At 34.2% G+C, this 19207-nt stretch overlaps 1 protein-coding gene across 1 annotated transcript in view; it reads left to right on the top strand.

The window, feature by feature from the left end:
- baiap2a (BAR/IMD domain containing adaptor protein 2a) overlaps nt 1-19207 on the top strand; it is a 259055-nt gene that overhangs the window by 118712 nt on the left and 121136 nt on the right. Inside the window, exon 4 of the mRNA XM_056454140.1 lies at nt 17084-17145. Within this exon, the coding sequence (XP_056310115.1) occupies nt 17084-17145 (62 nt within the window). The remainder of the gene's footprint in view (nt 1-17083; nt 17146-19207) is intronic.

Raw genomic sequence — 19207 nt, 5'->3', positions numbered from 1 at the left:
CAGTCATACGAAAAATTTACGATTTTAGAAAGGAGGCGTGGCACTCAATCCTGACCTGAAACCCAACCGTCTTTGGGGGATAAGCAAATTGTACTAACTGGTACAAATGAGATCAAATGAATTCATTTGAATTAAATCAAAAAGTTACGAGTTGCCGCGAGATCGTGTTTTTTTTTTTTTTTTTTTTTTTTTTTTGCTGGTACACTGGCTGTTTTAGGCTCATCACTGGTAGATAAAAATTACATTAGCTGCACTGGACTTGAACCACGGCTGCAGCCGGTGATCAACGAGATTAACCGAGTGCAGGCAGGGGTGGAGTTGAAAACAGAGCTGTCAAGCCAGACACTTCGGTCTCAAAGTTGCGGCAGTCATGATGACTGATCACCTGGCGTCATCATCATTTATTTTTTTTGTTTATAAAAACAAAAAAATTGCAGTGAAAATAAAACTAAATTCAGTCTCTACAAACTATAGTTCATTTTTAAACAACAAGGGAATTATGAATTAAATTTAAGTACCAAACGCATGAGAGAAATAAGGGGGAACGGGAGGGTAATATAAACATAAAAATCAATAGGCCTATTAAAAACAAATAAGCACAAATTCTAGGAGTTTAAAGATTACTCTTTAGGCTAAAACGTCTTGTTTTAATATGCTAAAAAGGGTTTATGTTTACTTACATTTGTAGATATAAAACTTTCCAATATATTAGTGTAAAACCCAAAACAAGGTGTTTTGATTGTCTTAAAAAATGATTAAGATTATTTTGGATAATGAAAGCATTTTTAAAAAAGCACTTTAATCTAATAAGATTGAACAAAAGGACATTCCCAAAATAAGTGAGCTACACTTAAAGTAGAAATTTCCCACAAAGAGCTCTACACACACATATATATATATATATATATATATATATATATATAACATTTAAATCGTTCATGGAGCTGAATGCAGTAAATAGTCTGTATAAAAAAGGTCGAAATTAAACCTCTGCAAACAATCTAGCCTTTTTGGACAAATTATTTAACAAAAGATGATACTTCAGTAAAATATTTGCTTTTAATAAGCATGATGTATACAAGATAGAGATGGTTAAAAAAAAGTTAATTGTTTGTTTTGAAATTTGTGAGATGGAATTTGTTCAATAATAAACTCGAAACACGTGGTTGTTGTCATTTGGTGAATCCAGCCAATTGTGTAATATTGATGTCGTCATCGCAGCTCTACCAGTCGCACAGCAGATGCTGCACCGGCTGAGTCTGCCATCTGATCTCGGAGCGCTGTCGCGTTACTTTGATGCCAAATGTGACAGTCAATTTCTAACCGGCATGCACTACTTTAAGACAGATTTTGACCGGTCTGCACAGCGCTGAATCAAGTCAAATGCACCTACTAAAACCACCAGTAAATTACTCGATTTATTGACTGATTCATAGATCATTCATTCACATGATTCATTAGAAAAGGCTAATTCATCCACAAACAAAGCAAGAGAATTCATTTATTTATTGATCATGAACCCTAAATGAAGCTGTGAGATGCAAAAAAGTCTTCTAAACTTGTTTTTACTTGAATGGTAAGGATGATCATACTCATGTTTGGAAAAAAAAACAAAAAAAAAACTACATTCTTGCTCATGATATTACTATTCTATATCATTTTTTTATAAACAGAATCATGAAACCTCTAACAAAGATGTTGTTTGGTTTCATAACCTGCTGTATATTTTTATAGGGTCATTCTGACTTTATTTTAATAGGTTTCATTATAGAGTCTATGCTTTTGGATTCTTGAGACATGTTCTTCTTAGCTATTTGCAAGTGACATACTGAATAATGTTAGCTCATACATTGTTAAAACAACAACTACAATACCATCATTGACAATAAATAAGTCCTTACAGGATAATATAACTGATGATGATGTGGAAAACCATTGTCACATGTTAATAATCAGTCGTCTTGTCAATGATGTGATGTATTATGCACTGCCACTGTGCCACAAATAATATGCAAACACTTTCCAATGAATAATGCATGTTTTAAGCATCAGGAAAACGATGTACCTGTCAAAACACAGTGACACGTTACTTTAACTAATTTGTGATCAGATTTTCTATTGTTGTGCAATAGCATTAGTGTGAATGTTCACTTGAAAACAACAATGCAGCCAAAATGATTCACACTGTTTTCATGTGTGAATGAAAACTGGATATATAGCCGACCAACACGTCCTCCAGGATATATCACTTTGTTTAGGTCAATTGTCACTACCCTAAGATACAATAATAATGCATTATGTGCTTTCAACAATTCTCAAATTTGTGAATTGTGTATAGCTAGATTGGTAGAGTGTTGTGTTGTAGCATAAACATCATGGGTTTGATGGCAGAAAACACATGCATTGGTAAAATGTTTTACCTTCAATGATGTTTAAATGTTTAAATGGTGTGTAAAGAACCATCAATACCATTTATTTGTTATGAGATGTGCGCCAACAATGAAGGTAGAGTTCCAAATACAGCTTTATTTAAAAAAGGGATGGTCATACAGGCAAGGGTAAATAGGAGCACTGGCAACAACTGGGAAAATCCAAAGAGTAATTGAGGGTCAGGGCAGGAAGAAAACAATCAAAAACACAAACAGTCCAGAGATCAAAACACAGAAAAGCAAACACATGGGAAATGCTTTGAATTGCACTTGACGAGTAACTAGATGCAGCAATGGGTGCGCAAGTGAATGGAGTTTATAGTGTAAATGTTGTTTTTATAATGTTTTCAGCTGTGTGTCAGTCCAGATTGGTAACAGCTGTAGTGAGTGTTCTGGGAGTAAAACATTATGGTAGTTGTAGTCCAGGGGAATAGCAGGTAGTGTATACAGATGGCTGAAGTTCACAGTAATGAGTTTTGTGGGCAGACCAGATGATAATCATAACAGTTTTAAGATGCATCTTGATTGGTTACGCTGGTCATGCGTAATTCAACACACGCAACACTATGCTGTCAATGGTTTTACATCTACTAGAGGGTGCTATTGGTAGAACTACTGTTTTACATAACTTAAGTACCCTGACTATTCCTTGTGGCCGGTTTCCACTGAGTCGTACGGTACGGTTTGGTTCGGTATGCTTTTATGGCTGTTTCCACTGTCAAAAGGTACCTAAAAGCAAACTGTACCATACCGTACCACTTTTTAGGGTACCTAGCAAAGCAAGAGGGAAACTTAAAGGCAGAGCTAGACGCACAGTTAAACGCTATTGGTTTGCAGAGAAACTTCACTCATATACGTGTTTATATATGTTGCATTTATTTATTTATTTTTATATAAATGCAGATGTTACAGTAGGCTATTTCGCATAATTGATCTGCAGTTATAATCAAGTCTTTCATAGAAAGGTTAGTAATGAACATTTATACACAAGTATTTATGTGTATAAAGCATCTGTTTTGTGAGAAGTGCTTCTCGTATGATATGTGAACGACCTGTACAGCTTTACTTTGAGTGAGATTTCCTTGAGCTAGAATGACGTTGACTGAAACTTTGTCGTACACCACGCCCACTTTGTACCCTTGGTACCTTTTAGGCAATGGAAATGCAAGCCTGCTAAAGGTGATCTGTACCGACCCGTACCATACTGTACTGTACCAGTCAGTGGAAACCACAAATGTGTTTATTTTTTATTCTATCTACAATTATTTTATTAATATAGCAAAACACTAACTAGATCTCCCGAGTATAGAGCTCAGGAATCTACATCACTAGCCTCTCCTCAATCTTTAAAAGTCTTCGTAGTCATCTTAACAGCACAATTACTGCTGTTACCTCAATACTGCTGTGGAAAACCCGCCTATGCTTTCATTTGATTGGAGAATGAAAAAAGATGCAACTGACTTGGCTCACTATTTCCACTCAGATATTACGTGTTTGGGGCAAAATTGTGAGGCACAGCTGGTGATTTAAAATACGAGGCGTGCACGGTGCATAAGCGGTGTACAAAACGCTCACAGACATTAGTAAACCATTTAAATAAACTCATCTTAATGCAAAACACGTGTTCAGTGTGATCAAGGCCTAATAGTTAAATTGACCACATAGACATTTCAGCGTCTGCTACTTATTCCAGTGCCTTTAAAAACGTGTGCTTCTGTTGCCTAACAACTTTCTTCTAACAAAACAATAACTATCTGATAGCAAAAACACGATTTCAGACATGTCTTTTAAACTCTTATACACAACATTTTCACTGCGGTGTCAAAAGTGCTTGCCAGACAAAGTCGTGTGAACTTTTCCGGGCTGTCTAGTAACTCGTACACAATTACAGTGGTCCTTTGTTATTTGTGGAAATTGCGTTCTAAAAATAACCCACAATAGGTGAAATTCGACAACTATTTTAGATGTTTTAAGGCTGTAAAACTCCTCACTACACACTATATACAGTTTTCTCAGACAGGGATTAACATATCCACACTTCTCTCTCGTTTAAACACTTTCAAAGTTCAAACTTTATGTAAAAAAGTAAGTCCATTATTATAGAATGAAACCAAAGATCAAAACCTTTTGTCAGGTGCAAACATTCATCACTGACAGAAAAATATTTATAAAGCTTTTGTGCGGATAATGTTGGCATCCAGCGTAAAGTGGATTTTCCTGCATTCACTGATCCACAAAGCTAAAGCAGACTCCATCCTTAAGGGGGTCGCACACCGAATGGGGCGCGCACATGACAGTTGGAACTAAAACACCAGATGCACACATTCACATGTTATTTAAAATGAAATCATTCAAATGGCGTAAGAAATAAGAACTGTGTCCTGAGTCGTAGCTGGGTACTGCAGACAGCTGGTGACTTGCGGTGCCTATGTGCGTACCCTGATAGAAAACTGTTTACTATTCTAAAATGCATGGCACTGCGTGGCGTGGCGCATCCGGTGTGCGGCCCCCTTTACTATGGTTTCGCTGTGGACAGATACAATCCATTTTGCATCCTTGTTGGAACTCTAGAGATTAAAGATTTAAGTTCATTTGGCAAGCTAAATGCATACTGTACAGGAGACACGGAGGAGATTGACTGACAATTATAGCCAATCAGGATGCAGAATGCGCTGTAAAAAAACACTGTATAGGCTATATTACAAAAAAAATAGTGCATATATAGGGTAGTGACTTCAAAAATATGATGACAGACAATTAAAGCTTACTCATAAAATCTCAACAGAAACGTTGAATATAGATATGACGTGGGAAATATTCAATCCGTTGTAAAATGAAATGCTTTAAAACATAACCGTAGGTCATAATGAGTCACTAGAACAAACAAATTAAGTGTTTATTTGTTGTTTTGTTATATGAGGAAACTCTCCACAACACAGTGTGATATAACTAAGCACTTTGCGATTCACCAGATGCACCATGGGATGCGTGTTATTGTCAGTTGCAGCACCGTGGGGAGTGATGTAATTTGCAAAGCAGCTGATCCATTAATGTTTAGCTGATCCTCGAAGTCCTCCATTTTGTTCTTGAGTGTGGGTTTGGCTGGAATCCGCAGCGTTTCGAGTGTTCCTGATTCCCTGCAGCGACGCACACTTGACCATTGTCAGTGATTCACTCGTCCTCCTCCTCCTCCTCCCAGACTGGTTGGGCCTGTCAGGTTTGCCTGCGGCGGCCTGCGCTTCTTTCACAGGCGGTGACGAAACTCCTGCACTTCAGATGTACTGAACTCATGTTTGCATATAGAGGTGAGATCAGGACAGGAAGTACAGGGACCTTGATTTGACTAGTGTTTTTTTTTTTTTTTTTTTACAAGCATATTTCTGTCCAAGTACAGACATGCAAGACTGCAGGTGCAGATTTTCCCAAGAGAACCTGTTCTGCTGACTGACAAGTGTCTATTGTTCACTGCACTTCTTGGAGATTGTGAGGAAGAAATGAAAATATTAGTAGTTGTCGCTTTACTACTTTAATTCACTTCTTGTTTGTTTTCAATTGATAAGAACATTTATCGTTGTGGCAGAGTTTTGAGTTTCCCAATAATAATTTTCTGAATGTAAAATATTTGTAGGATCTTTTGTTCACATAATAACATTCTCAGTAGTAATAATAATAATAATAATAATAATAATAATAATAATAATAATAATAATAAGTATATGTATATGAATATAATAAATTACATTAATATTATTATTAATAATAGTAATAATAATAATAATAATAATAATAATAATAATAATATTTATATGTAGATGTATATAATAAATTACATTAATAATAATAATAATAATAATAATAATTGGCGACGCAGTGGCACAGTAGGTAGTGCTGTCGCCTCACAGCAAGAAGGTCACTGGTTCGAACCTCGGCTGTGTCAGTTGGCGTTTCTGTGTGGAGTTTGCATGTTCTCCCTGTGTCCATGTGGGTTTCCTCTGGGTGCTCCGGTTTCCACCACAGTCCAAAGACATGTGGTACAGGTGAACTGAGTTGGCTAAATTGTCCGTACTGTAGTGTATGTCTGTGTGTGAATAAGTGTGTATGTGTTTCCCAGTGATGGGTTGCAGCTGGAAGGGCATCCGCATCATAAAACAAATGCTGGATAAGTTGACTTCATTCCGCTGTGGCGACCCGATTAATAAATAAGGGACTAAGCCAAAAAGAAAATGAATGAATGAAAAAAAAAAAAAAAATAATAATAATAATAATAATAATAATAATATGTAAATGTAACTGTATATGAATATAATAAATTACATTAAATAATTATATGAACACTAATAATAATAATAATAATAATAATAATCAAAATAATAATAATAATAATAATAATAATAATAATAATTATTATTATTATTATCATTATTATTATTATTATTATTATTAATATTATTATTATTATTATTATTATTATTTACATATTTTATTATTATTATTATTATTATTATTATTATTATTATTATTATTATTTACATATTTTATTATTTGGTTATGCGTGTGTGTGTGTGTGTGTGCATGTGTGATTTCTGTTGATAGGTCATCCTTGAAAATCAAATGTCTTTAAAATAAAAATCATATTCAAATTATTATTTGAAATTCTAAATTGGCCGTTGTTTTCAATAAGAGTTATACTAGTGTGTGCACATGCGTGTGTGCATATCTGTGTTGCAGTGTGTCTGTCTGCAGTGCCCATACCTGTTTTGCGGTCTGCCAGTCCTGCATCAACAGGAATGCAGACGTCACAGTTGTGTTTTAAAGAGCTGAACATGTGTACACACACACACACACACCACCACACAAATAGCTCCTGTCAGAAATGTCCAGGATGAGACATGCTTTCACTGCAAAATAAAACAAAACAGCAACACTACACCCCTACACCAGCATACCACATCAAAGGCCTCATATCAGATATATTGTTTCAAATATAGACAATATTCTGCTGACATTTATTAATTTGATAACAGCTACACTCTTAGTTTCCTTTGATTCCGAGCTGAACAGAATCTGAGTTTCTGCTCAGAGCTGCTTACAAAGTGAATAAATGATCTGAAGGTTGATATCAGTCAGTCAGGGGCATTTGGTTGTGTCCATATTTTTTAATAAGAAAGCTATGTGTCTAGATGTACAGCATTTTGAGTTTTAAGAGTGATCTTTAAATGCTGTAGTTGAACTTCTACATCATTATTTAGCAATGAATGAACGAACAAAGGAATATATAAATGAATAAATTATCTGAATGAGTGAGTGATTGAATGATCTATCTATTAATCTATCCATCTTATCTGTCTATTATACATAATGCCATTTCATAAGGGTTAATTCAAATTTAGTCAATATATACCCACAGGCTACTCCCTAATTTGTTTTAGCTGTCTCTGCCTCCTTGTTATCTTATTAACTTATTATTATCATTATCTATGAGCCCATTTATTTCAGTCTTGGTTTGTTTGTTGTTGTTAGCTCTTCCTTTTTCTGTCACATTTCCCCTTCTTGTTCTTTGGGTTTAATAATAAACTTTACTGCAGTTTGATTCACTCCCCCCATCTTTGCCTTACCTCCACCATGTTGTATGCACCATTGTATCAGCTATATTTGATATTTATTGTCCCAAATTGGATTAATTTAAAGCGCCAAATCACAAAAATGTGAGAGGCCAATGCTGATAGCTTAATAATTAGTCTACAGAGTTATTATAAAGTCAATGAGTTGAACAAATGTTGAATAATCCAGCATTTTTGGGTTTTTTTTTGTTGTTGTTTTGAGAAAAGTAATAATAATAATAATCATACATTTATTTTATATATCACCTATATTGCTCAAGGAACCTCCAGCCGTCAATTAGCTTTATTTATTTATTTATTTATTTATTTATTTATTTATTTATTTATAAATAGTTTCATCTTGAAAATCAATGTAATCTACCGCAACATTCCAAAAACAAATAATTAAACAAAATAAATAAATAAATAAATATAATCCAATGCAACATTCCAAAAACAAACAAATGAACACATAAATAAAGTAAATACACAGGCAAAAGAAACAAACAAACATATAAATAAACTAACAAAATAAATAAATATAACCCAATGCAACATTCCAAAAATAAATAAAAGAATAAATAAATATATAAACAAAGGAAATACACCATCAAAACTAACAAACAAAATAAATAAATAAACGCAATGCAACATTCCAAAAACAAATAAATAAATAAATAAATAAATAAATATATAGACAAAGCAAATACACCAGCAAAACAAACAAACAAACATATAAACAAACAAACAAAATAAATAATTATAGCCCAGTGCAACATTCTAAAAACAAATAAATGAATAAATATATAGACAAAGCAAATACACCAGCAAAACAAACAAACAAACATATAAACAAACTAACAAAATAAATAATTATATTATTTGCAACGTTCCAAAAACAAATATATATATATATATATATATATATATATATATATATATATATATATATATATATATATATATATATATATATATATATATATATATATATATATACACCAGCAAATCAAACAAATAAATAAACTAACAAAATAAATAAATATAAACCCAATGTAACATTCCAAAAACAAATAAATGAATAAATAAATATATAAGCATACAAATAGAGTAAATACATCAGCCAAATAAATAAACTAACAAAATAAATAAATATAACCAAATGCAACATTCCCAAAAAATAAAAGAATAAATATAAAGACACACCAGCAAAACAAGCAAATAAAAAATACATTTTTTTCTGTGTGTGTGTGTGTGTTATTTTATGCATATGAAATTGAAAACAGCATGTATTAAATTAGATTTATAAAATATATACATTGTGGATACAGTAAGCATGCATACTAACAGTTTAACCAACAATTAAACATATACTAATTTATCAGATGACCTGCATGTTTTGTGAGTTAATTGAGATGTCAATTATTTAAAGTTGTGTGTGAACTGTGTGTGTGCATAATGAGATTGAGTGCTGTAGTGTCTGTCTGTGTGTGTGTGCTGATGTCAAGTTGTAGTGCTGCATTGGTTACCTGTCCATAATGATCAGTCAGGAGGTCAGCCTGGTTAAGCGGTTAAGCTGGTTGAGCTGTCCTACTGTGTGCCTGCAGACTAATGAGTGAGTCTGATTTGTCTTCATTTTGCACTAAATGCCTGTTTAATCAGACCCCTGATTGACTGCATGTAACGTTGGCGTGTTTCAGCTTGATTAATTGCAATCAAGCCATTGAAGTCATTCTGATTATTATTTAGAAAATCACTGAATAATTGAGTCAAAATAGTGCATTGCTTTTATTTTTTCTTATCGTTGAAGTGTTTATTTATTTATTTATTTATTTATTTATTTATTTGTAAGTTGGTGTTTTTTTATCTTGAAATCAAAATCATTTAATGCAACATTCCACATAAACCAGCAAAATAAATAAACCAGTAAATCAAACAAGCAAATAAATAAATAAAGAAATAAATAAATGAAAGCAAATAAATGAATAAACAGTTCAGGTCAGTGTGGTTTAATATTCACTGCTGAGAGTTCAAACACTGAAGAGTAATCCATCGATGCGCAGCTCTACAAGTCCTGAACCATGCAAGCCAGAGGCGACAGCGGCGAGGAAAAAACTTCACCAATTGGTGAAAGTGAAGGATAAAAAAAAAAACTTGAGAAACCAGGCTCAGTTGGGCATGACCATTTCTCCTATGGCCAAACGTCTTGTGCAGAGTTGCAGTCTAGGCACCGGAGGCTGGAGAACGCTGGACATCAGGGAAGACTCTGCTGTCCCTGGAGTGTCACAGGAATCAGACGCAGGCTCTCTACTCCTTCATGACCACCACAGCAGCTGCTCAGGATATGGCCTGATCCAGGATTTTGGAAACCTTAGGATCATCTCTTCGCAGGTCTTGGATCGCATCAGTGGCCTGCATAATCTCTGGGGGCCTCGCAATGAGTATCCCCAGGTCGAAATAGAGAATAAAGAGAATAATTAGTGTAGCTGCTGTTCATAGTGTATATAAACGAGATGCATGGAGCACATTCATGTATCATACCGTTATGTGATGCACTGAGTGTATGCTTTGCTAAAAAGATAGGTCTTTAATGTAGTTTTGAGCTGCGCGAGTGTGTCTGAGCCTCTGACATTATCAGGAAGGCTATTCCAGAGTTTAGGAGCCATAAATGAGAAGGCTCGACCTCCTTTACTCGACTTTGCTATTATAGGTACTACTAGAAGCCCTGATTTTTGAGATCTTAAAGAGCGGGTTGGATTATAGCGAGACAGGAGGTTGGTTAGATAAACAGGAGCTAGATTATTTAAAGCTTTAAAGGTAAGATGTAATATTTTAAAATCAATACAAAACTTAACAGGCATCCAGTGTAAGGAGGATAAAATTGGGGTGATATGATCAAATTTTCTAGAGCAGGTAAGAACTCTGGCAGCTGTATTTTGTACTAGCTGATGTTTGCTTATAGAGGATGCTGGGCAACCAGCGAACAGAGCATTACAATAATCCCGCCGAGTCATAAAACCATGAACTAGCTTTTCTGCTTCTGAGATGGAGAGCATACTTCGTAACTTAGCAATATTTCTCAGATGAAAGAAAGCAGTCATCTTAATAAATAAATAGACCAACCAACCGAACAAACAAACAAATAAATGAATAAAATATCAATATATAGACCAGCAAAAACAAACAAAAAAAAGCCAAATAAATCAATCAAACAAACAAGCAAATAAATAAAAAAAGAAACAAACAAGTAAAATGAACAAACCAGCAAAATAAGCAAATAAATAAACTAACAAAAACAAGCAAACAAACAAATACATGAATAAATTACCAATACATAAGCAAAATAAACCAGCAACAAACAAGCAAGCAAATAAATACATAAACAAACAAACATGTAAAATAAATAAACCAGCAACAAACAAACAAGCAAATAAATAAACAAGCAAACAAACAAGTAAAATGAATAAACCAGCAAAACAAACAAACAAGTAAAATAAATAAACCAACAAAGCAAATAAATAAACCAACAAAAACAAGCAAACAAACAAATACATGAATAAATAAATTACCAATACATAAACAATCAAAATAAACCAGCAACAAACAAACAGCAAATAATTAAATAAACAAACAAACAAACAATTAAAATAAATAAACCAACAAAACAAGCAAATAAATAAATAAACGATCCAGCAAAAACAAGCAAGCAAACAAATAAATAAATACATAAACAAGCAAGCAAATAAATAAATAAATAAACCAACAAAAACAAACAAACAAACAAATACATTGATAAATAAATTATCAATACAAAAACAAGCTAAATAAATAAACCAGCAACAAACAAGCAAACAAACAAACTAAATAAATAAACCAGCAAAACAAGCAAATAAATAAATAAACCAACAAAACATACAAACAAATACATGAATAAATAATCAATACATAAACAAGCAAACAAGCTAAATAAATGAGTCAGCAAAAACAACCAAGCAAATAAATTAACAATCAAATAAATTAACCAGCAAAACAAGCAAATAAAAATAAAAAACCCAGCAAACCAAACAAATAAATGATCAATACATAAAGCAAAATGATGATGGATGGATGGATAGATAATTCTCCTAATATATCAGATAATTTTTTAAGACAACGCCAGATTAGTCCAGGTTGTGAAATGTCAGGTGGCACAATTACCACACCAATATGAAAGATATAAAATAAATGAAGCAAGTACTTGGTTAGCAAGAACTAATAGTGAAGGATAACACAGCAGCATTTATTCGTGTGGAATTCTGCATATACTGTTATGTTTAATTGTTTTATTAGTTCACTCACCATTATTAAAAATGCTGTAAAACGAATCATTGTTAGGCAACGATGTTACCTAATGTTAGTGTTGAAATACTGTAGAAACATGTTGCCCACCATTTGATTAGATGAACAGATGAACAGATAAAAAGCATCGCACATCAACCGCCCACATAGTTACCGCTTTCACTCTTGTGATTTTCTATTTCTCTAAATTGGTTATCACTCTTACAGTAATGCCTCCAATGATGGGAGAGTATGAATTATATACAGAATAAAAGCAAATGAAGGAGTGAATGACCAGAATGCTCTTATTAAAGTAGGCTTGTGTTCCCTTTATTCTGAGTCCAGACACTTTGTGCTCCTGTGTTATGCAGCTTTGTCCCTGTGGAATTGCTGGACTGATTAAGTGTCAACTGTGAGTTTGTCTTGCAGGTTTAAATGTGAAATGAGGAGAAGAAGAGAGGCTAAGTAAGATTGCTTGTTTAGTGTTCCAGTTAGTGTTGTGTTGACTGAAGCTTTAAAAGGTGCTTCACAAAATGAGAGATTGTGAAAAATCTTCATGTTGCTCTTTACCGAATTACCGAAAATTTTGGATAACCTTGGGTTACTAATTCCAATGGGTTACCAATGCCAATGGGTTACCAAATGACAAATAAGTGGTTTCATTTAAAACTGAACATGTCAGGCTTTTTGCAGGTACGTCTCTCATGTCTGTGAAGCAAATATTTAAGGAGATTCAGTTGTTTTTTGTTTTTTTATCTACACATTTGCCAGTCATGTTGACAGAAAACTCAGAAAGAGAAAGCACTCCCTGTCTGTTTTTACTAATGTTACAAAAACATATTGTGTTGTTGTAAGTATGAATATATACAAAAATAAAATAGTCCCTTTACAGTTTTTAAATCTCTGTTTGTCTTCTAAATATAATAAAAAAAAGACGAATATTTTTAAAGTAGTATTTTTTTTAAAGAGCTTTATTTGCCAGAACATTTTTTTTTGGACAAAATCTGATTTGTGTGTGTGTGTGAAAAAGAGTAAGTGCAAATAATGGGAGATAGAAAAACTTTTGCCAAATAAACTGCTGTCTTCATTATGCTTTGTTTACTGTTGGTTGCTACACTTACTGGGCACTTTATTAGGTACATTACTAGTAGGTATTACTAGTACCAGGTTGGACCGCATTTTTCCTTCAGAATTGCCTTAATCCTTTGGCATAGATTTAACAAGGTACTGGAAATATTCCTCAGAAATTTTGGTCCATATTGACATGATAGCATCACACAGATGCTACAGATTTGTCGGCTGCAAATCTCCCGTTCCTCCACATGCCAAAGGTTCTTTAGTGGGGTGAAATCTGGTGACTGTGGAGGCCATTTGAGTACAATGAACTCATTGTCATGTTTAAGAAACCAGTCTGAGATGATTCAAGATTTTTGACATGGCGCGTTATCTTGCTGGAAGTAGCCATGAGAAGATGGGGTACACTGTGATCATAAAGGGATGGACATAGTCAGCAACAATACTCAGGTAGGCTGTGGCGTGGACACGATGCTCAATTGGCACTAATGGACCTAAAGTGTGTCAAGAAAATATCCCCCACTCCATTACACCACCAACCTGAACCATTGATACAAGGCAGGATGGATCTATACTTTCATGTTAACGCCTAATTTTGACCCTACCATCTGAATGTTGCAGCAAAAATTGAGACTCATCAGACCAGGCAACGCTTTTCCAATCTTCTGTTGTTTAATTTTGGTGAGCCTGTGTGAATTGTACCCTCAGTTTCCTGTTTTTAACTTAAAAGGAGTGACACTCGATGTGGTCTTCTGCTGCTGTTGTGTGTTCAGAGATGTTCTTTTGCATACCCCGGTTATAACGAGTGGTTATTTGAGTTACTGTTGCTTTTTATCAGTTTGAACCAGTCTGGCCATTCACACTCTGTGGTCTTCTGCTGCTATTGTGTGTTCAGAGATGCTCTTCTGCGTACCCTGGTTATAACGAGTGGTTATTTGAGTTACTGTTGCCTTTTTATCAGTTTGAACCAGTCTGGCCATCTCCTCTGACCTCTGGCATCAACAAGGCATTTGCGCCCACAGAACTGCTGCTCTCTGGATAATTTTTCTTTTTTGTACCATTTTCTGTAAACCCAAGAGATGGTTTTGCATGAAAATCCCAGGAGATCAGCAGTTTCTGAAATATCAAAAACATTCCCCATTCAAAGTCACTTAAATCACCTTTCTTCCAACTACAGTAGATTGTCTTGACCATGTCTACATGGCTAAATGCATTGAGTTGCTGGCATGTGATTGGCTGATTAGAAATTTACGATAATGAGCAGTTGGACAGGTGTACCTAATAAAGTGGCCGGTGAGTGTAGGTTACCAATACTAGTCATCCACTCTAACAACTTGATGAAAATGCACCTAATTCATATTTTCGGGGAATTTTTTTATTAAATTTTTTTTCTATCTCTTCACGTTATGATGGAAATGCAGCTAATGCCAAACTCTGAACCAGTTATCAACTTTCTCAGAATAATCAGCTGTCCAATAATCCTTACCTAGAGCTCTTCAATATCATATATGGTGTGAACAAATGTGCCGGGATCTGATGTGTGTTGTTTCACTGGACTGTCTAGTGTTCAGTAGTGTGAAGTGTTATGGATCTACTCTGCCCCTGTGCTTTGAGACTCTTCCTGTACCATCATGCTTGAGTTAAGGGCGGTTTCGCTGTTGTCCTCCATTGCTGTGTGTTTTTTTCACAGTGTCTCACCGGGTCTCCTTTGTGCTCTGCTCACTGTCTGTTCCTTTCTTCACAATGCATTGCATATTCAGAAGCAGCAGCATGTAGGTATAAGAAAACAACACAAACTTCCACCAGCTGCATGGCCTCACTTTGGTTTATTTCCTCCCTCTTTTTTTTCAGTTTTCTTTACACTTTGCATTGATTTCTGACAGTCAGCCTGCAGAAGAAACACTGGAGAGAAGACTCTTCTGATTTACAGTCATGTTAAGCGAGAGGTTTTGGGTTTGTTTAAAGTGCCCCTGTTTTGCTTTATGGCATATTAGCTTTCTATGCTTTCTAAAATTAAAGTGTCAAAAGATCAAATTAAGATCAAAGTGTGGCAATTTTGAACCGCCTGAAGTCCTACCGAGTCCTAAATACTTTATTTCAGTCTTATTTTCTAGACAAACCTTTATACCATAGGTTTCTAGCAAATCTGCATACTTTTAATATCAGTTTATGGTCTTCATTGGCTTTACAATTTGCTTTGTGTGGGCAAAAAACAGTGTCGGGTGTAATTAACAAAGTAATCAGTTACTGTAACTGGATTACATTTCCCCAAACAAAGGGATTACTTCATTTGTTTTGTTACTTATAATGTACTGTCCCTGAATAGTGCAAATAAATTAAACAGCTGTAGATTAATCATTTCGAAGCAGAGTAGCAAAATACAAATATATTCAGCTAACAAGGGTTACATTTATTAAGACAATTTCACACATGTATGAAAACAATGATTTGAGTCTGAAATTAATGAGAGTATTGTACATATAAAGCAAGTGTGAAATTGTCTTAATAAATGTAACCTTTGTTAGCTGAATATATTTGTATTTTAAAAAGCAAGATGGAGAACTTTCATTCTAAAACATCATTAAAACAAAAACACGCTACTGTAAATGCCACCTAAAACTCAAATTGATATGGAAAAATTTAGGCCATTGTTATCATTTGTATCAGATACTTGTGATGTTGAAAAAGTTGAAATTCAGGTAATAGTTATGAGTGTTAAATTTAAACATGGTGTTATCAGTCAACCAATCACAGAAGACAGGTTCGATCATCTGCCCAATCAGAGAAGATTGTCAGAAAGTCAGTGTTTTTCAAATGTCCAAAACTAAATTAAAAACCTGTGAAAATATAATAGGGGCACTTTAAAAGAAAAAAACATACTCAAAAATGTAAATTTTGTCATCATTTTGTGATAATCTAACTTAATGTGAACTCATATGTAGTTACTGTTTCCTGTGGAATATATGCACAAAAATACAATTTAGAATTATATATTTTTAGAAAAAAGTTTTTGTTGCACTTCTGTTGTGCACGATTCACATAAATTCATAAGCAGTCCATGTGGCACAAATGAAGCATAAATAAAAGATTTTTCAAACACATTTCATCCCTTTGTTGAGTGAAAATGATATCAGAGAACTTAGTGTGCATATAAAATCATTTCAGCACCTAGCTCTAATTAAAATCAGATGATATCTTTCCACAGACACATAATGACATATGATGAACTCAAAATAATGACGAAACTTCCATTTTTCTCAGTGAAATCAGTATTTTAACCCTGTTTTGCAATGTTTTGCGTTTTTTGCTCATGATCTGAGTGAGTTTGTTCTCCATCCGTTCATTCCACTGTTCATTTCTGTGTTTGGTGTCTTTGAGCGTGTCATTGTCTCTGTGTTTGCCCTTCTGTAGTGTGTGTGCGTGTGTGCGTGTGTGCGTGTGTGCGTGTGTGTGTGTGTGTATGTTCAGTGTGATGGCATGGTTGTAATGCACGCTGGGATTTCTCTGTCCTCTCTTTCCTACTTTCTTTCTATTTCCTGCTCCACCCAAACTCGATCTGTCTCTTTAGTCTCACTTACATTTGTTCTCACTTGAGTCACATGATCATGAGGTCATTTCCTGTTTTCCGCTGTTTTAACTGACATGTGTCCTTCTTCTCCGCAGGGGATGTGCTTTTCCAGATGGCCGAGGTTCACCGGCAGATTCAAGTGCAGTTAGAGGATATGGTGTGTTTTTTTTTAACATCCTACATTTTGCCTCTTTATGAAGGGATTTGTTTAAGATGAATTGGATTTTTAATGAGTTTTCCATATATGTTTGCTTATTAAAGATGAGTCAAATCTAGTTTGTTAAATTGTAAAGCTCTGTTTACATCGAGTTGCACCCATGTGAGTTGCATTGAAAATTCTGTTCAAATAATAAAGAAATTTTATTAATTAATTAATGTAACTGCTAAATAAAAGCACAATCTTCCACCCTCGTGCTCTTGGAGGCCAAGTTTAGTTCCGTTTACTTCCAATTAGCCACAACATAATCTTTAAATGGGTCATGAACTGTCTTTTTAAATAGTTTTTGCTGTTCTCTGAGGTCCACTCAAAATGCTATCAAGGTTTTTTACACACAAAATCATCGTAATTTCACAGTAATAGACTATTTTCTTTTGTCTTTTTTGACAACCCTCATTAGAACACACAGCTTAAATAGGTGTGATAAACTGTGGACTCTGAATTAGACACCTACTTGTATGATTTGCTGTCAGTTTTGCACGTTTAAAGGGCACCTACTTTACCCCTTTTTCCAGATTTAAGATAAGTTTTTTTTTTGTGTCTCCAGTATGTGTCCATACAGTTCCAACTCAAAACACCCATCAGATAATTTATTATACTTTTCAGTATATTCAAATTTTCTGTTCTGAACACAATGTAGCTGTTTTTGTAGCCTGTGGCTTTAATGCTTGTTCTCCCTGCCAACCATTCCCACGTGCTGGTTAGAGTGTGTCTCAATCTCCAACTGTGTCGGATAAGCAGCACAATGACAGACAGGAAGCAAGCAGATCTCACGTGAAATTTGAAGGAAATACTACAGAAAGAACTTCCCCAATGATTATTATTTGTTGTGGTGTTAATTCAAGCCTTTCTGCAACGATGAGTCACACACAATGTCATTACACAGTTTACGCACAGAAACAGACACTCACAGCGTGTGCATTTAACTGTGCACTGTTTTTTCACGACAAATGTGACAGGATACACAATTATATCCACTGCTGTATGGATATGTTATGTTATTTGTACAAAATAAACCTGATCTAACGTCCACAAACCAGGATTGAAGCGTCTTCTTTTATAATTGGACTGACACGTGGCTGTGATAATGTAAAGACGGAAAAATCGCTGTAATTTATTACAAACATGCACTGTTTTAAAAACATTTTAAACTTGTAAAACTCATTCTTGATCACATTTGATGATGATTGACGATCACAGAGAGCTCAGCAGATCTTGTAATCCCAGTTCCTTTGCATACGTCCTGTCTTGTTGTGAATATGATTATACATTAGTATGGAGTGATGTTAATATGCGGCTGTCAAACCTCAAAATGTTTTTTTTTTGCGGTGGACCTAAAATGGGAGGGATTCAGATCCTATTTTAACTTCAGGAAAAAAAAAAATGTCTTTATTTCACCCCAATATGACTGTGGACAAACTATACCTACACACAGTTCTGCCCAAACAGCTCCCAAAAGATGATTTTCATCATAGGTGCTCTTTAAACATTAACAAGTTTTTTTTTCAACTGTCTTTGTTTTTTAGGAACTTTTAACATGTATTAAAGAAAACAAAGTGACACACAATTAAATACAATTAAATAAATACATGTACAACACATTCAATATAAAGTTATCAAAACAATGGTATATTATCAGCAGTTGATGCAAGAGACAAGTTATATGGGCAGAAGATTCGTATCAGCTTTCTTCAGAAATCCTACAAAAGGATTTCATATTTTGAAGTTTTCTCTTAATATATACGTATATTTTACAATGCCAAGTAATAAGACAATTCTTTTAACCATTGTTTAAAAGGAGGGCTTTCTGTATGTTTCCAACGTTGTTAACCATTAAAAATATAGGTGTATGTTATAAAAACGTAGAAACTCAAAATTATGTGATGAGCCATTTTTGTCAGATCTAATAGTCTGAACATGATCATATTTCATGATCACATTTTATTACTAATAAAAAAAATTTATTGAAACATCCCTGGAGTGTCACTGGTGTTTATTACAA

The sequence above is a fragment of the Danio aesculapii genome, chromosome 3 (genome assembly GCF_903798145.1).
Source record: "Danio aesculapii chromosome 3, fDanAes4.1, whole genome shotgun sequence".
Taxonomy (NCBI): Eukaryota; Metazoa; Chordata; class Actinopteri; order Cypriniformes; family Danionidae; genus Danio; species Danio aesculapii.
This window is presented reverse-complemented; position numbering and strand designations above follow the sequence as displayed.